The following is a 26,288-nucleotide window of genomic DNA, read 5'->3' as shown; positions in this document are numbered from 1 at the left end:
TGTGTGTGTGTGTGTGTGTGTGTGTGTGTGTGTGTGTACTAATGCAATCTTATTCTCTGGGAGTTTTAATCTAATGCACTGTTCTAACCCTGTCATCCCTGTAGACGTCTCATGATCAGTGAGGTCTCATTGTTTAGTACTATGCACAGTGCCATTTTCTTCCTTTGTATATTATAGAATATGGTAGGTTCTTACATATGCCATTTATTATTTTCAAAAACTAAAACTAAAATAAACCCGACACAATATTTAACAATGTTTTTATATTATAATCTATGAACATTGCAAAAACAAAGTTTAGATATCTGGTGAATGTACTGAGTTTATTCAAGCATATGAATAAGTAAAGAAACTTAAACTTATGATCTCGTTTGAAACATTAGGAAAAGTGTATTCTCTGTGTATTAACTAGGGACACTGCTTGTGCTCCACACCTTACATGTAGGTAGCTATGCAGCATTTCTACAAAGTACAGCTGCATTTTAGCATTATTTCAGGAGTATAGCAACACGTCATTTGAGTTAGATGTCCAACTTAAATGAAATGGAAGCAAATGAGTTCAGATTTCATGGAGTGTTAAGGATGATAAAAAATTCTGAATGATTATTTTACTTGGTTGATTTTGCAAGCTAAATTGTTCAATGGTTGTCACTTATAATGTCCTTACTGCTTAATTTCATCATTTTACATGACAGAGTCAGCAGACTGCTTCTGAGTAATCAAGCAAGGCAGCATGACAGTCACAGTGAGAACACTCAGGACACCAGAAATATATATCCTGTCATGCTACGTGAGAAACAGAAGTGGCTTTTTAAAGATGTAGCCATGATTTCAGATCAGCTTAAGCACCATATTGTAGAATTATTAAAGAACGCTGGAGCATGAAGTTGAAAACCTGACGCCTCCAAACTGTACTTTACAATGTAGTGCATTTTTTTCTATACATTTATTTTGAAGCTGGAGAACAGAGAATTAAGTGTACAAGGAGGTTAAGGATACTATTCATAGTTAAGGATCAATCTGACAACAGAATATTGAGATAAATAAATCATACCTTTCTTTACTTGATGTTTGTACTATGGGAATTGTCTGCAAGTCTTCCATCAGAAGTAACAGCTACTTGCCCTGAAGCTACTATTCACCCTGATTAACTCCAAAGGTTAGAGCAGCCTCAATTTTCTGCTCTGCTATTCTGAACTCTGCTGCTCCTAAAGCTCTATTCTGTATTAAGTCGGCCTCAGAACCTCCCTGTTTCATAAGTTCACAGCCTCTTGTTCAATCGCCGTTGTGATCTTTCTTCTTGTGCAAATGTCATTTTGTTGGTGAGACACTTTTTGATGATTACTTTAAAATGCAAATATAATCCACATACATGCCGAATCTTTAATGACCCTGATTCTGAGTTGTACCACACAGAGGCTTCTGTGAACACATCTCTCTGTGTCTGGTCTGTCCTTCTATCATGTATCAGAATAATTAAAGAATTGTTTTTTTTAATATTGCTTATATAATATACATACACATGCATAATACACACACACACACTAAAGTTTTCATGAAGAATGAGGATGTTTAAAGGTTTAGAGAATGTATTTTTCAATCATTTAATCTCAGTTGTGACACCGAAGTTATTTTTGACGGTTCCTATTATAGTCCTGTCAACAAAACAATTGCAGAAAAATGAGTGTAAGTTTTAGAATTACTCATTCAAGCCAGTATCAAGCATTTACTGTGAAGAGTGTTTAAACTACAGCATACACAATAAGAAAGGTCATTGCTATGACGACCTGAATCAGAGTATTCTATTGTTCAGTCTTCTAAACTGAGACAGTGCAACGCAGTATCTGTGTATGATTATTGATTCCAAATAAAATAATCACAGTCATCTGACTACAGTCATCTTTCCTATGACATGGTCAACATTTTAAAATATCTTTTAAATATATTCCTCGTTATTTATTCAAAGAAAGATAACATTTCTCTTTAATCATTTATCTTATAAACAATCTAAATATATGTTCATAGAATCTAGGATTAAAACTTGACTTGTACACAGCTTCACATAGAATACCGCATGTTACACTAACAAGAATTCCATGTATATGGTTCATCAAGATCTAGCTTTGAAGTAATATGTTTCTATTTATGGCCCACACTCTAAATTTTTTAAATACAATTTTAACAATGGTAATATTCAATAATTTTCTAATTGTGATTCCAGGTTGTATTCAGTTGGGGGCCGAGATGGAAGTTCTTGTTTGAGTTCGATGGAATATTATGATCCTCATACAAATAAGTGGAGTATGTGTGCCCCGATGTGTAAGAGGAGAGGAGGTGTTGGCGTGGCCACCTGTGATGGTTTCCTTTATGCAGTGGGCGGCCACGATGCTCCTGCTTCAAATCACTGTTCCAGGCTCCTGGACTATGTGGAAAGGTAAGCCCCAAGGCCACCAAGAAGGCACGGTACGCTTCAAGAAGAGTAAATGTAATGCCAGAAGCCACACTCATCATTGATCCCTCACCTTCCCATGGATCTTCCACCCACGCTCCCTCCTTCATTCTGCCTTCATTCCTCTTCATCATCTTCTCTAGCATATGAACAGTTTGTCCATTTCATTTTCCCATCTCGCTTCTTGTTTCCCATTAGCTTAAACCCTCAAAAACATTTCTGTAAAATACTTAAACACCCCGCACGTTTCTGCTGAAGCGTTTTCAAAATGATGGCTGATACAGAGATGTGCCATCTGTGAGACGGAAAAGTTTGAAATTCATTTTAGAAATGGCTCCTCTGTCCACTTGCCTCTGTCTTAGTCATTATACTACTTCAAACGCTCAAAGACGGATCATGAGGTTCTTTGTTTTGTAACATCATTTGGAAGAAACACTGAATATATACTTTCTGTAACACTAGTGTATGAAGGAAATGTAACTGGTCTTTTAATTCTGGGGAAATCTGAACCAGAAAATCCAGGGGTAAAGTGACTGGGTTCCTACCTACCTTGTCTTCAGGCTTTGTCTAATAACAGTGGTACATATCGTTTGCTTATATTTTAGATTACATACAACTATTGAATTTTAAGGAACAAATCCTGGGAAATCTAATTTCATACTCATGAATCTTCATCTACACAAGAGTGAACATAAGGAATATTAAAATAATGGTTTGATAGTTGTGATAAGTAATTATATTTTAACTCCCAAATCTCAGTGGCAATAACCATGATATCATATGTACACATAGTACATGTCCACAGTGTTGAGACTCTGGCACTATGACTGGCATGGCTGAGATAAAGCATGGTGAGAGATTATTCATTCACTTTAAAGACCTATCTGCAGGCAAAATAACCATGTTTAATAATAGTTCAGTGATAAGTTTGATACACAGCCACAGTGAATTAAGAGCATAGTATCTTAGGGGAGACAGAGGCTTCGTACATAGCACTGACTGTAATATATTTAATAATTATATTTGGAGATAGGACAGTATGTGTGAAAGAAATATGTTATTGCATTTAAAACCTTTTCTCTAAATATACATGACATGTTTACTAAAGTAAAATATACTGGCAAACAATAGTTTATAGTAAAGGAAGTATATTCAAGTTTATGAGATTTATTTGATAATGTAAAGAGATAATGTTGAAAATTGTGACGTTTTCTTGAAAAAGACTGTGCCTTTATGGATACCTATAATATATGCATATACACACTTCTACTTACAAAAATATATGTGTATGAATATATATACATACATACATATACATATATATCACATATATGATATATATATATTTATATATATATGGTAGAGAAGGGAATAGTAATCAAAATGTTTTCAATTGAACATTCTCTAATATACTGAAATTAAAAAATTTACATGTTTTTGACTGAAATGCTCAGAACCTCAATGATGTAATCTTTTTTAAACATTGAGATAATCAATTAATAATCTCACAGGATCTGGTAAATCTCATGTAGTAAAATCGTAGAAAATTGGAGGGATTGTTCTATGATGTAGCTGCAAACATTTTTTTGCCTTGCAAACTTTAGGTAAACTCTGCTAAAGAAATAATATTTCTTCAAAGAATTCTATCTGAATTTCCTCTATAATATATTTAAATGTTATTTATTCACAGGAGCATTAATAATTCAGTCTAGAATGCATTTACAATGCAAAAATATTTAAATACTCGGCTATTTTAAGTTATAGACATTCAGTGTGTCTGCATAGCTTAATTAATGCAGAACACAAAATATTACCATGATTCTTGGATAAATTCACAATGCTCATTAGCGTCAAAGTAGGTTTGCACATTGGAAAGCATAGTCTTATATTGGTGATTTCTTATGTAAGTGATTAATAAATCAAGATGTATAATAGTGCTTCTGAAAACTATTTTCTGCACAGAACGTAAATAGTGCTTTTAGTATATTATTGTAGTCAGAATTGTATAACACTACACTTTATAGATGTATATCAGTTATATTTCAAGATGATATCATACAAATACCACAGGCTTTAGCCAATGATGGTGTTAAGCACATACCCAGAGCTCCCAGGGACTAGACCACCAACCAGAGAGTACACATGAAGGGACCCATGGCTCCAGCCACTTATGGAGCAGAGGGTGGCCTTGCCTGACATCAGTGGGAGGGAGGCCCTTGGGCCTGGGGAGGTTTGATGCCCCAGTGTATGCCAGGGTGGGGATAACAGATAACTACTTAGTGGGTGGGTAGCTGGATGATCAACTTCATAAAGGCAAAGGGGAGGGGGAGGGGGAGGGCAGATGGGATGGGGGATTGTGGTGGGGTAACTGGGAAGATCGATACCATTTGAGAAGTAAACAAATGGAATGATTAATAATAAAAAGAAAATGGGGTTCAGAGCTAAACAAAGAATTCACAGCTGAGGAATGCCGAATGGCTGAGAAACACCTAAAGAAATGTTCAACATCTTTAGTCATAAGGGAAATGCAAATCAAAACAACCCTGAGATTTCACCTCACACCAGTGAGAATGGCTAAGATCAAAAACTCAGGTGACAGCAGATGCTGGCGAGGATGTGGAGAAAGAGGAACACTCCTCCATTGTTGGTGGGATTGCAGACTGGTAAAACCATTCTGGAAATCAGTCTGGAGGTTCCTCAGAAAATTGGACATTGAACTGCCTGAGGATCCAGCTATACCTCTCTTGGGCATATACCCAAAAGATGCCTCAACATATAAAAGAGACACGTGCTCCACTATGTTCATCGCAGCCTTATTTATAATAGCCAGAAAATGGAAAGAACCCAGATGCCCTTCAACAGAGGAATGGATACAGAAAATGTGGTACATCTACACAATGGAATATTATTACTCAGCTATCAAAAACAACGAGTTTATGAAATCCGTAGGCAAATGGTTGGAACTGGAAAATATCATCCTGAGTGAGCTAACCCAATCACAGAAAGACATACATGGTATGCACTCATTGATAAGTGGCTATTAGCCCAAATGCTTGAATTACCCTAGATCCCTAGAACAAACGAAACTCAAGACGGATGATCAAAATGTGAATGCTTCACTCCTTCTTTAAATGAGGAAAAAGAATACCCTTGGCTGGGAAGGGAGAGGCAAAGATTAAAACAGAGACTGAAGGAACACCCATTCAGAGCCTGCCCCACAGGTGGCCCATACATATACAGCCACCCAATTGGACAAGATGGATGAAGCGAAGAAGTGCAGACCGACAGGAGCCGGATGTAGATCGCTCCTGAGAGACACAGCCAGAATACAGCAAATATAGAGGCGAATGCCAGCAGCAAACCACTGAACTGAGAATAGGTCCCCCGTTGAAGGAATCAGAGAAAGAACTGGAAGAGCTTGAAGGGGCTCGAGACCCCAAAAGTACAACAATGCCAAGCAACCAGAGCTTCCAGGGACTAAGCCACTACCTAAAGACTATACATGGACTGACCCTGGACTCTGACCTCATAGGTAGCAATGAATATCCTAGTAAGAGCACCAGTGGAAGGGGAAGCCCTGGGTCCTGCTAAGACTGAACCCCCAGTGAACTAGACTGTTGGGGGGAGGGGGACAATGGGGGGAGGGTGGGGAGGGGAACAACTTTAAGAAAGGGGAGGGGGGAGGGGGATGTTTGCCCGGAAACTGGGAAAGGGAATAACACTCGAAATGTATATAAGAAATACTCAAGTTAATAATAATAAAAAAAAAAAAAGACACTCATGGTCATGCACAATGCCACCCTTCACTTACTGACATTCTATGAAGAGTGCCTAGTCCTGCAGTAATGACACACATTTTATGGGGTTACTAACCACTTTCCAATTGAATCCAAGACCTGCTCACTAGAAGGAATTATCATGCCCAGCATTTTATACTTGATCAAAATCCAGTGATGACTTGGGATAAAATTAGCTTTCCTGGTGTGTTGGGTGGCAGTCTGTGAAAGGCACCCTGATTCCTAATCGAGTTAGTTCAAATCCCCAGGGACCCTAAAATGGATGGCAGGAGCATTCCCAGTCTCCCAGGAGATTAGACCCCTCTCACGTAGCTGCAGCCCCCACAACCCCCTGTAGAGAGGTTTGAGACAGATCAGTCATGTAGGGCAACACCCCAAGCCCCTCCTCCACAGATGAGGCTGTGACCACAAGCCACATAGGCTGAAGACAGATCAGTCACATAGAAGCAGGACCACATCCCCAAATAAGTAGATGAGGTCTTCCCAAGATCTCAGGCCAAACCATTAGGAAGTACCTGATGGGGCCGGAGAGATGGCTCAGTGGTTAAGAGCACTGACTGCTCTTCCAGAGGTCCTGAGTTCAATTCCCAGCAACCACATGGTGGCTCACAACCCTCTGTGATGGGATCTGACGCCCTTTTCTGGTGTGTCTGAGAACAGCAAGAAAGTACCTGATGTCAGACTCTGACTCATCCAAACACAGTATTTAAGAATAGTGTTCAGAAGGCTTAAAGGTGTGCAAGAATCGTTACATCGTCTGAGAGCTTCTGTCATAAGAGCTGTAACACCACCACTGAGGAAAGTGTTCTACTCTCCTTTAATTGCCAGTGGAAGCTCTCCTGAACCCCTCACTGGCTAGTCAGGCCCCTGCTGGATCTGCCCACTGAAAATGAAGGCAGAGCAACACCAGAAGTGGAGATGGCAGAAAGCCATTGCCCCTCCCTTCCTGAGTTCTCTCCCGTACACCTGAACCCATGCACCTAGCTGGACCAGAGATCTCCATGGAAAGCCTCCAAAATGGAGGACCACACTAGTATAAAAACTGATAATATTGCTTTACCAAATGGTCATACTATCAAAATACTTTAAATATTATGTTTATAACAAAGTTGTTTTGCAAATAGTATAGTTTCATTATTTTAACTCAGGAATGATATTAGTCAACACTTCTCTTTCCCTTGTATTTCTCTGTTCCTATTATTTTGCCCCTTCTTTCTATCTTGATGCTGGAGCCATCTTTATGAGTATAACATAGAAAAGATAGAATTTTGTTATGGTATTTTTTTGCCATACTTTAATAGCTTTTGTTGTTCTGTTGGAAATATGTGTTTAAATTTTCTTAGGCATATATATATATATACATATATATATATATGTGTGTGTGTGTGTGTGTGTGTGTGTGTGTGTGTGTGTGTGTGTATACAGCTTTTATGAGAATGTACTTAGGACCCCTCTTTTAAAAACATATGCAATAGGGGAGGGGAAGCCCATATAGAAGGGGAGGGGGAGGGGTTGGGGGATTCCCGGGAAGGGGAATAATAATCGAAATGCAAATAAGAAAACTCAAGTTAATAAAGATAGGGATTGGGGATTTAGCTCAGTGGTAGAGCGTTTGCCTAGCAAGCGCTAGGCCCTGGGTTCGGTCCCCAGCTCCGAAAAAAAGAAAAAAAAAGATAAAAACAGATGCAATAAATTTCTTTTTATACAATTATTAGTACTGTGTACATGTTATTAGATATTTTCAAACCTGGCTTAGAAAGAGGGGGACATGTCTTTGTGGCATTCAGGAGATACCTTTAATCAAAAGTCTAGGAAAGACAGGGTAACAAAGTATCTTTGAAATTTATCTACCTAATTTTTGTTTCCTGCTCATTTATTTGTTTGACTCTTTTAAAGTACAGTTCTGTTGAGTGGCAGGCGAGAACAGCATGCTATGTTTCATATATATATATATATATATATATATATATATATATATATATATATATATATATATATATATATATATATATGAAAAGACCTCAGCTCTGACATCAAAAAATGAATTCATTTCTTTGTTGGGAGAAGCTATCTTATCTGCTTTCAAGCACTTTGTGACCGTCACAAAATGATAATATTGTTAAGTATTATCTAACTGTAAATACACTTGTAGATGTTTGTAACAGCAGTACTTAGATAGGTAAGGGAGAATATTTGCGATGATTGTGAAGCCAACTTGAGATTTACTCAAGTTTTTGCGTTCTAATCTAGCCTGAGATTCACAGCAGGCATTTTAAAGAATAAATAATGTTGAGGGCTTACGTTAAAAAATTATAACACTTATGAGTTCTAACCTAGCCTGAGATTCAAATCAGGCATTTTAAAGAATAAATAATGTTGCAGACTTACGTTAAAATGTTATAACACATAATAGTTAAGATTGAAAACAAAGTAAAGTGGTGGTACATCCACTCATTTACTCCAAGGGCAAAAACCATCATAACAAAATAATATTGCACGCAATGATGGACTTGTATAGCAAATGATAATTTTATTATGCTACTGGTAGGAATATGCCTCAATACAGTCTATGAGATATCAGCTAGTAATATTTTCATCATTGGATTGTCTTGTTATATAACATCAACATAATATATATATACATATATTAGAAAACATCATGTAAATAAGAAATACCCAATTTAATAAAGATGGGAATAAGAAAAGAAAACATCTAAATTTATTTTAAAGTAGCACTTGCTAATCTTAGTAAAGTTAAAAAAAACATTCAATTATAATTTATTTGATGATTCCATTTAGATCTCATTATGAGCATGGGATATTTTCCCATCTTCTGATTTCTTCTTTAATTTCCTTTCTTGTTTTCAGAGCCTTATAAAATTCAGTTGTTTGATTAGAGTTACTCTATGATATTTTATATAACATGAGGCTATTGTTTTGTTTCCCTGATTTCTTGTTCAATCTATTTTTCATTGCATATAGGCTACTTGAATTTTGTTGCTAAATTTTATATCTAAGTACTTTGTTGAAATACTTATCAATTTAGGAGTATCCCAACATATTTTTTAGAGTCACACACATACACACACACACACACACACACAGAGACATACATACACACATACATAGATACATAGATACAATATATAAATACATATACAATAGATACACATGAATAATATATGTACACATACATATATAATATATGCATAAATACATATATGTATACATATGATATATACATATCACATATAATATATATATACATATCCATTTAATCACATGGATATATAAAGACTTCAAGTTAGAAGTAAGTATATTGTAATTGAATATTTATATATATATACACATAATTTGCAAATGAAGATACTTTGAATTACTCCTTGTAAATTTCCTCTGCCTCCTGAGACTTGCTTTGTATCCAAGCACCTGTTCAATTTTGGAGAGCATTCCATGAGTTGCTGAGAAGAATGTATATTCTTTTGTGTTTGGGTGAAATGTTTTTGAATATTAGGCCCTTTTGGTTTATCACGGCTGTTAGCGTCATCATTTTTTCTTTTGTTTTTGTCTGGACTACATGTCCTTTGGTTAGAGTTGGGATTTGAACTTTCGAATTATCAGTATGTGTGTGGGGATATGTGATTTAAACTCTGGTGGTGTTTCTTCTGTGAATACAGATGCCCATTTTTAAAGTGCATAGACGTTGTAAATTGCAAAGTTCTCCTGGTGAACTTTTCTTTTGATGAGTATATATTGTCCTTCTCTATCTTTTCTGATTAGTTTAGATCAATGTCTATCTTGTCAGGTATTAAAATGGTCACATCAGCTTCTTTCTTAGCTATATTTGCTCGAAATATCATTTGTTATCCTTTTATTCAAAGATGATGTTAAGTAAGGTATGTTTCTTGGATTTAATAAAATATTTTTGGTTTGTATGTTCAGTGTTTTGATTATTATATGTCATAAAGAATTTCTTTTTTGATTTAGTCTATTTTGTTTTCTGTATGTTTGTACTTTCTTTAGGGTAGGAATTTTTCTATGATATTTTTAAAAAAATAATTTCTGTGACTTTGACCTAGGTTTCTTCTACTTTGTCTTTTCATATTATTATAGATTATTTTTTACAATAAGTCCCAGATTTACTAGGTGGTTTGTGCTAAAATTTTGGAAGATGCACCATAATCTTTGGCTAGGGTATCAATTTCCTTTTGCTTTTTGTTTTATTTAAACCTTACTACCAAATATTTATTTGGCTTAATTTGTTGGATATTATGGATTTTTCTGTTTTATATTTTATTGCATAGTTTATGTATTTACATTTCAAATGTTATCCACTTTCCCAGTTTCCACCCTCTCCTGTATTCTCACCCCCTGCTTCTGTGAGGATGCTCCCCTTCCCAGCCACCCCTCCCACCTCAACACGCTGGCATTCCTGACACTAGGGAAATGAGCCTCACAGGACCAAGGACTTCCCCTCCTATTGATGTCAGACAATGCCATCCTCTGCTATATAAGCGACTGCCATAAGTTCCCTCATGTGTACTCTTTGGTTGATGTTTAATCCCTTGGAGCTCTGGTTGGTTGATATTGTTCTTCCTATGGAGTTGCAACCCCTTAAGCTCCTTGAGTCCTTTTGCTACCTCCTCCATTGGGGCCCCTGTGTTCACTCTGATGGTTAGCTTCAAGCATCTTAATCTCTATCAGTAAGGCTCTGGCAGAGTCTCTCAGGAGACATCCATATCAAGCTTCTGTCAGCAAGCACTTCTTGGCATCAGCAATAGAGACTGGGTTTGGTGGCTTCATTGGATGGATCCCCAGGTGGGACAGTCTCTGAATGCCCTTTCCTTCAGTCTCTGCTACACTGTTTTCCCCTGTATTTCCTCCCTTGAATATTTTGTTGCCACTTCTAAGAAGGACTGACACATACATGTTTTGGTTTTCCTTCTTCTTGAGCTTCATGTGGTCTGTGAATTGTGTCTTGAGTATTCTAAGCTTTTAGGCTAATATCCACTTATCTGTGATTGCATACCATTTGTGTTCTTTTGTGATTGGGTTACCTCACCCAGGATGATATTTTCTAGTTTTATCCATTTGCCTAAGAATTTCATGAAGTCATTGTTTTTAATAGTTGAGTAGTACTCCATTTGAATTCTTTTTTTTTTTTTGATTTATTATATGTAAGTACACTGTAGCTGTCTTCAGACACCCCAGAAGAGGGCATCAGATCTCATTACAGATGGTTGTGAGACACCATGTGGTGGCTGGGTTTTGAACTCAGGACCTTTGGGAGAGCAGTCAGTGCTCTTAACCACTGAGCCATCCCTCCAGCCCTCCATTTGAATTCCTAGCCTTGTGATTTGGCTCTATTGCATCTCTCGGAGCGTAGAATAATATGGTTCCTGGGCTCTGGTGAAGACATATTTTTCTTGCTCTTTTAATTATTTTGTCTCACTAACAACCAGGCATCTGGCTCTGAGGTAATTTTCATTCTAAATATTAGGTCCTTTCTTTTTTGGGTTTGTTTTCATCCTGTGGATTTCGTTGACATTTCTGGATATTATGAATATGTGGTTGCTGTAAGATGACTTATAGGGGTTGCTTTTCAGGGGGCCCTGTGAGTTCAAGCTAGAATCTGTTTCTAAATATTGAGTGCTGATGCTTGGGAATGAGCATGGGCTAGAACATTAGCAGCGGAGCAGTTCCATAGGAGGGATTAATCTGTGTCTGCTACTTAAATCTCTGGAGTCCCTTTTGAGTGGAGGGAGGGAGGGAGAGAGGGAGGGAGGGAAGACAACACCCTTGAATGTCCTCTGCTACAAGGCTGAGGATAAGTTGAAGGAATGGAAACAGAAGGATGGGAAGGATTGTCCCATTATACCTGCTTCCATGGCTGGTACAGCCAGCAGGTTTCTAGGGAGAGAAATCAACATCAATTCTTGCTACTTTTCCTGTACCTTGATTTTTCTTTCTCACTTTCTTTTCTTGGCTGCAAAACAGTTGTGTATTTACATTTCTCATCTAAATATTGTTTTGAAATGTGAGTCAACAGACTATCTGATTTCTAGATGATAATAGTTTTATATGTAAAACAAATAGAATACGCACCTAGCCTTTAAGAGACTGGAGGCCCCAGGGAGTTTAGAGGTCTGCTGGGGTGGGTGGGATGGGGCCATCCTTACGGAGACAGGGAAGCAAGCAAGAGGTATGGGATGTGGAACGGTCAGTGGATAGACCGGGAGGGGAATAAAATCTGGAATGTAAAAGTAAATAAAAATAAATGAATGTAAAAAATGAAAAAAAACAAATTTCCTCTAAATATCTTTAATGCAAACTATATCCTTAAAGCGTGGGAATGACAATGAAGCTTAAAGATTTAATGCTGCCGCAAAAGTCTTGTGTGGATTTTCAAAGGGAAACGAACTCATATTATGTGACTGTTACATGCCTTTAGCTGGTTTTCATTTACAGCCAATTTTATCCACTATGTATGGCTGCTTCTCTTGCCTGAGGGCTGTAAAGTTTAATAGAGACTCTGCCACAGAGCTCACACTCGGACTAGGAAAACCCAGGTAACATGCAGTAGAGGTAGACAGACCAAAGGCAAAAACAAACCTATGTCACATTTTATTTCTTTTTTTCATGTTTATTGTTTTAATAAACAGTCAAACACAGTTTCAAAATACTGAAAATTAGCTTTTTTTTTTTAAAAGTAACAATACGGATATATAATTTATAGTAAATGTTAAAATAATTTTTATACATCTGAAACCATCAGTATCAAAAAAAAATTCCACTTGGAGAATAACTTCTTATGCCTCCAGGCAAAGATAAAATTCTGAACAGTTCTGAATAGAGAAAAATCCTTGTAGAACCGTGAACGTGAGAAGTCTTACAGGTCTGGGTATTTCTGAGTGTGTGGTCATTTCCTACATATCTGTGATATAGGCTGCATGCCTCAAGTTAAAAGAAACTAATGGTCTAGTGTACTTTTAGTTGATTTTAATTGTAATGCATTCAGTTAAATATAATTAGGATTTCAGAAATTGAGAAATAGCATTTATTTACATATACATGTATGTATATGAAATGTTACCTTCTACTCAAAATAGCCCTATCTAGTAGAGAGAATGGTGTTCTTGAATTTATTCATTGATTGCACTCATTTACAGTCTAGCAGTGATGGATAAGGGTCGACGTTTATGCTTTTCCTTGCCATCATTTGTCTTCTTGCTCACAGACATCTGCTCTTATATAGGATATCAAAGCAGAGAACTGTATTGGAATTTGGTGGCGTAGCATTGATTTGACAGATTTCTTCTTATAATTGTCCATTTCCTTAACCATTTTTTTTCATTTTTTGGCTGTTTTATTTGTTACATGTTTATATTTTCTTTTTACTTTTTATTAGATATATTTCTTTACTTACATTTCAAATGTTATTCCCTTTCCCGGTTTCTTGTCCATAACCCCCATCCCCATAAGAATATTCCCCTCATCCATCCCCCTTACCACCCCCCCATATTCCCCTGCACTGAGGGTCCAACCTTGGCAGGACCATGGGCTGCCCCTTCCACTGGTGCCCCAACAAGGCCATCCTCTGCTACATATGCAGTTGGAGCCCTGGGTCAGTCCATGTATAGTCTTTTGGCATGTGGATATTTAAAGTTATATATTCTTGGTAGCACACCATTCTCTAAGATACGGTGAGCAAATATTTTCTCTCATTGTCTCCTGTCAGTTTTCTCTGATGAATGTTTCTTTTGCTGTGTAGAAACATTTTAATATCTGTATTTTCATTTCTTACAGTGGCTAAAGCACCCCTAAACTGGATATTTCACAATACCGGTCTAAAATTATACTGAGTGAAGTCATAAAAACAGCCTGAAATTATCATAATAAATAGATATGTTGACTAGTGGTATATCATACAGGATTCATAAATAAACAAATAAGCCTATGGCCAACTAAAATTTTTCACAAAGGCATGAAATTATATTTTGGGGAAACATTGTTTGTTCTCTTAATGGTGTTGGTAAAACTGTGTATTCATATGTAGAAGATTAAACACAGATCCATCCACATTTCTCACACTGTAAATAAATAATTTGATATGAAGCTAAAATCTTTAGGAAATTCTCAAGAAAATGAAATCATTAAAATGCATAGAATGTTAGAAAAATTTACGAAGCCTCTGTAAAGAGATTTCTGAGTAGGATTCTAAGCTGCAAGACACTCATAGAATCTAACTTATTTTAACTCAGAAATATTAATTACCTGTCTCTATTTTCTTATATTCCTTCTTTTTATTCATTCATTTTTTACACTCCAGATTTTATTCCCCTACTTGTCCATCCTCCCACTCTTCCTCATCCCATACCTGCTCCCCCGTCTCCATGAGGATGTCCCAAACTCCACATCCCCACCCCTCTAGAACTATAAACTTCCTGGGGCCTCCATTCTCTTGACAGGAGGGCCATCTTCTCTGACTGAATATAGACCCGGCAGTCCTCTTTTGTGTATATGTTGGGGGCTTCATATCAGCAGGTGTATGTTTCCTCATTGGTGGTTCAGTGTCTCAGAGTTTTCAGGGGTCCAGGTTAATTGAGATTGCTGGTCCTCCTACAGGGTCACCCTCCTCCTCAGCGTCCTCCAGTTTTTCCCTATTTCAACCAGAGGGGTCAGAAGCTTCTTTCCATTGGTTGGATGGAAATAATCTGCTTCTGACTTTCATCTGCTTGTTGGGTCCTTTGGAGGGCAGTCATTTTAGATCCCTTTCTATGGGTGCTCCATAACCTAAGTAAAAGTGTAAGGCCTTGAAGTTCCCTTGAGCTAGATCCCACTTTGGACCTGTTGCTGTACCTTCTTTGCTGCAGGATCCTGTCTGTTTCTCATCCTTAAGTTCTTTCAGACATGAACAGTTATGTGTCAGATTTTGATTGTGAGAAAGCAACCCCATCCCTCACTCTGATCCTCTGTCTTTCTGATGGAAGTCGACTCTACAAGTTCCCTCACCTCATAGTAAGGCGTTTCATCTAGGGTCTTCTCCCTTTGAGTCCTGAGAATTTCTCACCTCCCAGGTCTCTGGTACATCCTGCAAGGTCCTTCCAACCTCCTACCTCCTGAGGTTGCCTGTTTGCATTCTTTCTACTGGCTTTCAGGGCTTCAGTCCTTTTCCCCTGCCCAGTCCCCATATGTTCAAGGCTCTTCTCCACTTGTTCTTCTAATAGTTTGGATTCATCTTGTTTTATTTGGAGGTCCTTGATCCACTTGGACTTAAGCTTTGTACAGGGCAATAAGAATGGATTGATTTGCATTCTTCTACGTGCTGACCTCCAGTTCTACTAGCACCATTTATTAAAAATGCTATCTTTTACCCCATGAATGGTTTTACCTCCTTTGTCAAAGATCAAGAGACCATAGGTGTGTGGGTTCATTTTTGGGTCTTCAATTCTATTCCATTTATCTACCTGCCCCTCTCTGTACAAATATCATACAATTTTTATCACAATTACTCTGTAATACAGCTTGAGGTCAGGAATGGTGATTGCCCCAGAAGATGTTTTTTTTGTTGAGGATAGTTTTAGTTATCCTATGTTTTTGTTATTCCAAATGAATTTGCAAATTGATCTTTCTAACTCTATGAAGGACTGAGTTGGAATTTTTATGGGAATTGCATTGAATCTATAGATTGCTTTTGACAAGGTGTCCATTTTTACAGTATTAATCCTTCCATTCATGAGCATGGGTGATCCTTCCAGCTTCTGAGATCTTCTTCAATTTTGTTCATCAAAAACTTGATTTTCTGTTCACACAGATCTTTCACTTGCTTAGTTAGAATCACTCTGAGGTATTTCATATTTGTGACTAATGTGAAGGGTGTCTTTTCCCTAATTTCTTTCTCGGTCTGTTTATCCTTTGAGTCAAGGAAGACTAGTGATTGGCTTGAGTTAATTTTATATCCAGTCACTTCCTGAAGTTGTTTATCAAGTTTAGTCATTTTCTCATGGAATATTAGGGATCAATTAATTATACTATCATCATCTGCAAATAGTGATATTTGACTTCTTCCTTTCCAATTTGTATGCCTTTGACTTCCTTTTGTTGTCTGATTGTGCTCTGGCCAGGACTTTGAGTACTATATTGAATAAGTAGAGAGAGAGTGGGCAACCTTATCTAGTCCCTGATTTTAGTGGGGTTGCTTTAATTAAGTCTCTCTCCATTTAGTTTAATGTTGGCTACTGGTTTGCTGTGTATGGCTTTTACTATGTTTAGGTATGGGCCTTGAATTCCTGTTTTTTCCAAGACTTTTACCATGAAGTGGTGTTGAATTTTGTCAAATGCTTTCTCAGCATCTAATGAAATGATCATTTGTGTTTTTTTTTTCCCTTTGACTTTGTTTACATAGTGGATTACATCGATGGACCATCCCTGCATCCCTGGGATGAAGCCTACTTGATCATGATGGATGATTGTTTTGATGTGTTTTTGGATTTGGTTTCCAAGAATTTTATTGAGTATTTTTGCATCAATACTCATAAGGGAAATTGGTCTGAAGTTCTCTTTCTTTCTTGGGTCTTTGTGTGGTTTAGGTGTAAGTTTAATCATGGCTTCATAGAAGGAATTGGGTAGTGTTCCTTCCGTTTTTATTTTGTGGAATATTTTGGACAGGGTCGATATTTGGTTTTCTATGAAGGTTTGATAGAATTCTGCACTAAACCCATCTGATCCTGGGCTTTTGTTGGTTGGAAACATTTAATGACTGCTTTTGTTTCTTTAGGAATAATGGGACTGTATAGATTGTTTATCAGATACTGATTTAACTTTGGTCTCTGTTATTTGTCTAGAAAAATTTCCATTTCATCCAGATTTTCCAGTTTGGTTGAGTATAGGTTTTTGTAGTAGGATCTGATGATTTTTGTTTGTTTTATTTCTTCTGTTTCTTTTGTTATGTCACTCTTTTTGTCGTGTATTTTAAATATCTCTCTAGGTACCTAAATGCATATTCTGCCTTCTGAAATGTATTATTTGCATATGGGTGGTATTTGCTGCACCTCCTCTATATAGTTCGTTCCCCATTATAGGATGTTTTGGAATGCTAGACTCTGATTGAATGAAGTATGTGATTGTAATTATATTGTGGATCTGTGTGCTTGTCAGTGTTTGGGATGACTTTGCATTAACTACTTTCGGGCTGTCAATCAAATTACTGTGGGCTTAACAGCCAAAGAAAAGGATTAAATTTTGTCAGTCATGGAGTCAGTAATTGAAAGAAAAATCTCCAACTTTAGCTATACAAAGCATGTAATATTTTGATTAAAATGATATTCTTTATAAATAAACCCCACATATTTATTGACCACTTTATTTTAATATTCTGATGAACAGTTAGTTTCCTGCTTTATTTCAGGAGTCTTTTGATTGAATTTTCTAGTGGCCAAATAAGTCATGGAAGAAGAAATACATATTTTGTTTTTTTAAAAGAAAGCATTTTTCTTTGGTCATAATTTTTATTCTTTTCCTTTTAGGCTTATTAACTTTTAGCTTGAAATTTCAGTCAGAAATCTTAGATTAAAGGCAAAGAAGTGATGTAATGTTTCTTTTTAAATGAAATAACATGGATTCCATAAGATAATATACAAATGTATACCACTCCAAATATTATGTATAGATAAAAGACATCATACATTCACATATGTCGTGTTTGGTACTTTTTTTATTTTCATTTTTTCACAATGAAGTGTTTGTTGGTGCCATTACTTAAATAAGTAGGCTTACCTGGCTCGAAACTCTTCATCTGCCATTGTACACATCATTGCTAAATTTTAGCATTATCATAATAACCATTCTATTTGCTTTTTAATGTTTCCACAAGTTTTGATTTTCTTTTCAGAAAAGCATTTCATGTGTGCTTCCCAGGCTGGTCTTGAACTCAGTATATTGATGAAGCTGACTCTTGACTCCTGATCTTCTTGCCTCCTCTTTTCAAATACTCAGATAGCAGGTATGTTTCACTGCATCAAGTTTACCTACAGAATTCCAGAACGAAAAATTTATTTCTTTTCTGGAATACTTAGAGTAGATTTGTATTACCATTTCAAAGAGGGTTACATCTTCGGAGTGTTCAAATCCAGGCCCTCCCAGCTTTCAAGTCATTCATTCTGTCTCTTTATAATAGGACTCTGCTATAATCTTGTTCAAAACCTTCAATTCCTGTGTGAAATAGTGACTTTTGTTTCTATTCATCTTGAAAATTAAGTCATGCCATTCATTTTTCTCAAATGTATCTTTATCAATTTAAGGTTCCAGGTATAGTTTTTAAGTCCCTTAGATTTCACAATGACTAATGTCTTTGATAATAATTTTAGAACATTTGTCTGTCAAAACTATTGATCTACAGAGCCAAACTTCTAAATTTTATGTTTCATATCTTACTGTTAAAGTCTATCATTCATTTAAAAACTTGAATATGATTAGAATTTGCATTTCATTGTCCTTGAATTTTAGGTATGATCCAAAAACAGACACATGGACCATGGTGGCTCCTTTGAGTATGCCTAGAGATGCTGTTGGTGTTTGTCTCCTTGGTGACAGATTATATGCTGTTGGTGGCTATGATGGACAAACATACCTCAATACCATGGAGTCCTATGATCCACAAACTAATGAGTGGACACAGGTAAGATTGATATGGAAATAAGTTCCTGAAAGTAAAACAGAGTTTATTTAAGCTACATCTTGTGAACATTTGCTTTTGGAAATTTCAATCTATTCTTTACCAAAGTGGCTGATTTTTGTCATAAGTCATAGGCCACAGAGAGAGGGGGTATTTGAAAAATAAATATTTTTTTCATATATCATATATATATACATTTACAAAAATAAACTGATGTTACTAAAATATATAATTTTTTCAAGGACACCTTAAAATTAGTCACTCCAAGGATCTCCAATAGATTTGCATGTTCTAAAGTAAAACTGAAAGTATATTATATTTGTACACAAATCCATAAAAGAGTATTTGATTTCTAAATTTCTGGTAGCAAAAGGATGGAGGTTGCAGAATATGCCCTTACTGCCAGTCATTTTCGCCTGTGCATTACTGCCCTAAGTTCAGACTGTCCACTTGGTAAAGTGTAAAAAGCACTTAGTAATAATCTCACATTGTGTATAAAATGAATAATATATGCACCCTCACTTGGTTTTAAAGGTAAATGGAAAAGGGATCCAAATAAGGCGTTGTTCATCAGAAAGAAAGCTCCATTGCCCTGCCAGATGAAGATAGATGATTGGCTCATCTTGAGTGAAAATTATCTTTTGAGTATGCACTGTAATTAGGATCAGAATAGAATGATCCCATTCTACATTAAAAACTCCAGAATAAATGAGTCAAGTAGAAAGCCAGATAAGTACAGGGACAGTGATTGAAACTGAACAACACCTTGAACCTGGTAACTGCCATGGCCTTGTTTGCAATAGAGGGAGTAGAAAGATTGTTAAGTGTGTTCCTTTGAATTCAATTGTTATATACTTTTCTTTTATTTTTCTACCCTTTGCCTAATTAGAAAGCTAACAGTAAGACATTCTTTTAATAAATAATGTTTCTAATTTTGAGCAACCTTTATTTTTTTGAAATATGCAGTAGATGCAATTTATATGCCTTAATAATTTGATTTCAGTCATAAAATAGTGAAAGTTGTGTCTGAGGAAATAAGTAAGTTTATATTAAAAATAGTCGCATCTTTGTACATACAGCCATTGTAGTTGATCCAACTTTAAAGATGACTCTGCCTTAATCGCCTCACTCATGTGGACAAATATCTAAATGCAATTGTCAGGGCAAAATATCTGCATTGTGAATAATTCTGTCCCCAGCAGAACCCTCTAGAGTTCAATAAAATTACATATATTTGCCTGCATTATGAAAAGAAAGGTAAATTACTGGTGGTGAGGGAGAGTACTATTAGAACTAAGTTCTTTGACTTTTCACTATTTGCTTCAATTGCAAGAGAATTCTTTACCCAAAGGGCATCAGTTACAAGAGAAAACAGGAATGATTTTTTAATATTATTTCATGAAAATCCTGCAGGATGGTTGGATGTTTCACATTCCTAAATCCCTACTATTTCCACAGGAGATATTGTGTAAACTAAGTTCTGTTTATTTGTTAGGAATTAGTACCCATTCAGGGGTGTGAATTTTAGACATAGTACTAACACAAATCAACCTTAAATAAATAAATGGAATTTAGAGATACATAAATGATGTAATGTGATATCTTCATTAATTATTTATCATATAGTATCATTGTGCTCAGGATTCAACTAAAATTGAATTCATAATAATATGAATTATGTCTTATGAATGAATTATATGAATGAATTCATATAATATGAATTATGAATTTTCATCTCTTAGACATTTAAGGCTACTGGGGGACTATTAAGACACAGAACTCCTAGAAACATAAACATAAACTATATATATATATATATATATATATATAATTTGACAATGTTCCAACATATCTCTGTTCAATAAATGCAGGCTTAGAATTTTCAAAACCTATTTTAGTAAGGCTATGAATACTTCCAACCCCACTTTTCAGCCCACCATTCAAAGTAGGGAGGATGGTAAATGGGACAAGGGGATGTGGACCTGTTTAGGACTAGTTCTTTGGGGCGATTCCAATCTCCATTGTTAGGATACCAGCAGTCTAGTTCAGCAGTGTCAAGATACCAACAGTCTTGTTCAAAGAGTGTCACAAAGCACTAATCAGCAGGGCAGCATAATCCTGAAGAAAAGCCAGGCGTCTGCTTAATTACAGGAGTCACCTGAAGCAACCAAAACCAGCTAGAGAGCCAAGAGAAGTTCTCTCCCTCTCTCATTGACAGGAAGCTCGGTGAAGCCAGAGACCAACAACACCCTGCACTGCTAGCGATGCAAGCATCCCGTCACTATCTCTTGAGCTCTTCTTAAACTTTCTCCAAACAGCATAGGTCTTCTCCTGGGTCTGCTTCAGAAATCATCACATGATGCCACCAGACCTTTCTCCCTCAAGTAGAGTAGCTAATTATTAATCCATTTACATACTAAAGTACATGGAAACCTTTTGGCTTACCCCACAGATGGCTATTATTAGAATAACAAAAAGCAAAGTCCCTGAAAAAAATCCACAAATGCATATACTTATAAAAACATTGTAGGTTACATAGGATCATAATACTAGAACAGTTGTCATAAATATGCTTTCATTTCTTTCATGAGAAAGTTATACTCATATATGCACATGTATGTACCAATGAATCTTACTCTGCCATTTAACTTTTAGTTCAACATTTCCACTGGTTAGAGAAAAATTTCAGAAAGCAAAAATAAACTCATATTTCTCTCACCTAGGTAGAATTGCATTAGCTTTTGTACTTCCAGGAGACCCTCACACTGCCGCTCTGCTGTGTACATTTGTAATCCTCAGAAATTCAGCGGTGATATTTATGCTGTAGGAGATATGGAAATATTTGTCACATAAATTAATCAAAGGATATCATTATTCTCTTTTGCCTGAATTAAATTTATTTGGAATTATATAACGTTGTTAAAGATTAACAAGAAAACCAATTACCACATCTGTACCTTCACTTGGGTATACTAAGTGACGCAGTAACCAATAATTTCAGATCTCCATGCTAAAATTTGTAATTCTTGAGGGATAGACCATGGGGAAATATTTTAAAATGTATTAAACAAATTAGTTTAAATAAAAATGTATTTCTTTTATATGTTTAATGATTTTGTGTCATAATTATGCAATGCTTAAAGAAGAATGCTAAAATATTTGGTAAGGAAATAGTCAATACTGCCACCACATATCTGACATGAAGTAAAGAGAAAATGCTTTCTGCTGTAAATGAAATGTTAAATGTGGCCTAAAATAGAGGTAGTGAGTTAAACAGATAAATATTTGGGGATGCTTTGGCTTTTAGAAATTAGCATATGTAAGAGCTGGAGGAATGTCTCATGACAAATTACACTAAACAAGAAATAAAATTGAAAGCATTAGGTGCGGGCAGATAAATATTGCATGTGGTCCGAAGCCATCCTAAAGATCCCTGACTTTAAACGAATGCATAATCAAGGATTTTAGTCAATAACAACGCATAAGAATTGTATTGAAATTATTGGATTAGTAAGATTTAAAGGTAATTAAGAGAATGCAAGTTTGGAGAGAAACAAAATATTATGCAAGATAAATTCATAACACAAAGTGAAAAATAGGAAGGCTGAAGGAACTGAACTGGTTAGGGATATTTAGGGGCCTTGATGATCACCCTGAAGGTCCAGGTGCCCCCTATGTTCCTTGAAGAGCTGGATAGAGTCTATTTTTCTTTCATCAATGTATTTATGTTGTGTCCCAATAGCAGACTGCCTCCTAGTCCCACCACTTACCCAGCCCCTCTCCCATCACTCCTCCCTTTCTTCTCTGCATCAACCAGCCCTGACAAATCAAGTTATGCAGGATTAGGGGCATCCTCTCTCTTTGATGGATGACAAGTCAGTCCAGTTAGAGGGACAAGATCCACAGGTAGGCACAACCCCTCCTACAATTGTTGTGGTACCCATATGAAGACCAATCTGTACATGTGCCGCATATTTACAGTGAGCCTAGGTTGAGCACATGCCAGCTCTTTTGGTTGGTGGTTCAGTCCTTGGGAACCCACAAGGTTCCAGGTTAGTTGCCTCTGTTGGTCTTCTTGTGTAGTCCCTATCTCCTTAGGGTCCTTCAGTAATTCACTGACTCTTCCACAAAAATTCCCCCACCTCCATGTAATGTTTGGCATCTGTTTCTAATCACTGATGAGTAGAGCTTCTCAGAGAACAGTTGTGCTACTGTCTTCAAGCAAAATAGAGTATCATTAATTGTGTCAGGGTTTGGTTCTTGCCTGCTGGAATGGGTTTCAAGTTGGCCCAGTCATTCTCAGCACCATCTTTATCCCTGTACATCTTGTAGGTAGGAAACATTTTAAGTCAAATGTTTTGTGGGTGGACTGATGTCCTTATTCCTCCAACTGAGATTCCTGTCTAGTGACAAGAGGTGGCCACGTCAGGATTTATATCTCCAACTCTGCTAGGAGTCTCAGCTAGGGTGACCCCCATAGACTCCCTGGAGCCTCCCTGTTCTGAGTTTCTAGCACATCCTAGAGATCCCACCTCAGGGCTTCTCCCTACATGTGATCCCCGCCCCATGCCCTCTTCCCCCCTGCACCATTCTCCTCCCAATTCCTCAAAGTATTTATAGCCTAGTGCACAGCACTTCACATACTAAATATGTGTCACAGAGCATTGGGGAGGATTTTTAAAATATATGTTCAACTGTTCTCATTTTCTCATTCAGTTTCTTTTTTCTTTCCATTTTGACCCATCATCAATAGTTTCTTTCTTTTGGAAGCTCATGTACAAATAGTGGAATCTGCCCCAGTTTCCTCGTATTTTGAAAAATGCCTTCTATGACAATGACATTAGATGACACTTGAAAATATAGAGATGATGAAAGGTAGTCAGTCTTTTCACTTGCCCTTTCTCATGTGGGACTTGAAGTGTCCCTTGATGCCCAACTCACTTATTGGTCATATGGATAAGATAAAGATAAACATACATAGGATGATATCGAAGTGACTTAATAAAATTTATTAAGTGTTCTTCATTAGCAAAGTAGGTTATTGAAGTATATCCCCTTCCTCTTCACATTTTAGTCAATTGTCCTTTAGGAAAACTAATACTACATTAAATTTGTTTTTGCCAATAATTTATTAAGTAAAAGGATAAAAGAAAATATATGAATTTTTAAATAGGGGATGATGAGCAGTAATAAATACATTAGTAGACTAAGGGTTTCATTTCCATATTTAAAAGCTCTAAATTGACCTTTCTCAGTAAATAATTTTATGTAGATATATGAAGATGTTCAATTGTTAATTAATTTAACTTTAGCATTTTATTACTTTCTAATTTGAAGTGATGTACTATCATTTCCTATATACTTGATATTCTCAGAAAACCAAATACAAAAACATATCCTAATTGTAAATCTATATAGATTATCTCAAAAATACATTTGATTAAAAATATTGTGAAATATTTTGATATGTGTCTGACAATTTTTATATTCAAATTTTATATTTGGAAACTCTCCATGATCACATTAATAAGTAGTATGGCAATTCTGTAATTATGAACTATTCATAAGGATATCTTTGTGAATTGTCTGGGCCTGGAATGAATAAATAACACTTTTAATTGCATATAGTAACTGTGAAAATAACTTCGAAGTGATTGTACTATTATAACTACTATAATGAAACATTACAGATGTGTGCATAAAAAAGTTATTGGAAACTTTTCCATTTTAAATTCATTCCACTCAAACCTTACTTCTTTTGTTAGAAAGTTTCAAGTGATTGCATATTTTATCATCTTAATATAAAAGTAATTGCCTTTTTAGAGTAGACTTTTCAGTAATTTTATTGTATTGTACTCTCTGTGGATGTAGTGGCATAATATAAGCATATTTATTCATGATTTTTATGTATATGATTTTAAAATATACTATCACTTATGTACAGTTCAATGACAGTAACCTATGTCTCCTGTTTCATCTTTTCTAACAGATGGCTTCTCTGAATATTGGGAGAGCAGGTGCCTGTGTGGTCGTCATCAAGCAACCTTGACTGACTTATGTAATGTTTGGAGGGATTTTCTTTGCTACTGTAGTTGTTTTATATCATGTGGTAAGAATGAGAAAGAACTTCCTGAGACAAGAACTTCTCAGGAACAGGCTTTTTATGGATTTATCTGCTGGTGCCAAAAGCAGTAAAAGATCAAACAGAATTATAGAAGAAAAGAGAACATCAGACACAACATCTGGCCAATTGTTAATTAGTTCAGGAATGGTTATTGCTAAGGTTTTTCATTGTAGCACACCATAACTAGAGTTACCAAAGGCTGGTTTATCAAAAGGACACATATTTGTGATATAGATAGTTAGTTAATGACTGACCACTCACTCACTTGTTCTTATAATCTGTGATGATAACCCAACAGGCTGCCAAAAGTAGGAATTATAATATTTCATCTCACAAAATCTGAATGATTTTATGTTTTTCTAATTGAATGTGATAATACCAAGAAGAATGTATTGTTGAAACAAATTTGCTTCTTCCTCGTTTCTCTCAGCTATGAAAACAATTAGAGAGACAAATGACTGTCTCCTGCATTCAGAAAACAAACTGCCCTGCTAATCACGGCTGCATATTGTATCCAATATGATAATTGGATTTTATTACAACTGTGTCATCAGTCTGGAGCTGGCAAACAAAAAGGACTTTTCATAAAGCTTGCCACATCGCTTTGCGTTGTCAATACCCTGAGCCAAAGAGTCACTACAGCTATGGGCATTTGCCTCATGCAGAGTTCAGTATAAGCATGGATACTAGTTATTCTGAACATTAATATACCCACTGCATGCCGAAATCCCTTAGAACTTTGTGCTTTAAAACAAAATTTAGAATTTTGAGACAAAATTTTCCAACTCATTAAATTGAGATGGTTATGATAACAGCTAGAAGGATGACTGACTACAGATTCTCATTTCCCATTTTCAAACATCTATCATTGATATGCACATTATTTTAAACCAACTGTTTGTAACTGTTTCAAAGCAAAACATTATGTAACATCATTAATATATGTCCATGTAAATTATGAATATAGTTAATAAATGATAAAGCATTTGCTTTTATAAGTGTATCTTGTTTCATTTAATTTTTAGAGAAGGTGAAAAATTGGTGAGGGTATTGACTTTATTGGATATGTGTGTGTATGTGTATGTGTGTAGGTATATGTCTGTATACATTGTATGTATGTATGCATGTGTTTGTGTGCATGTGTTTGTGTGCATTTCTTCATGTGTATGTATGTGCATACAATTTACTAACAATTTCTTTCAATTTGTGAGTTTCCTTTTCTCTCTTATTTTCTCTGATACAAGT

General features: G+C 36.0%; 1 protein-coding gene across 1 annotated transcript in view; it reads left to right on the top strand.

The window, feature by feature from the left end:
- The window catches only part of Klhl1 (kelch-like family member 1), a 444,521-nt gene extending 418,483 nt beyond the window's left edge, over positions 1-26,038 (top strand). The window contains exons 9-11 of the mRNA NM_001394673.2: positions 2,222-2,434; positions 18,751-18,922; positions 24,909-26,038. Coding sequence (NP_001381602.1) covers positions 2,222-2,434; positions 18,751-18,922; positions 24,909-24,968 — 445 coding nt within the window. The 3' untranslated portion in view covers positions 24,969-26,038. The remainder of the gene's footprint in view (positions 1-2,221; positions 2,435-18,750; positions 18,923-24,908) is intronic.
- The last annotated feature ends 250 nt before the right edge of the window (positions 26,039-26,288 follow it).

This window comes from Rattus norvegicus, chromosome 15, assembly GCF_036323735.1.
Source record: "Rattus norvegicus strain BN/NHsdMcwi chromosome 15, GRCr8, whole genome shotgun sequence".
In the NCBI taxonomy this organism is placed as follows: domain Eukaryota; kingdom Metazoa; phylum Chordata; class Mammalia; order Rodentia; family Muridae; genus Rattus; species Rattus norvegicus.
Note: the sequence above shows the minus strand (reverse complement) of the source record. Positions and strands in the feature narration are given on the sequence as shown.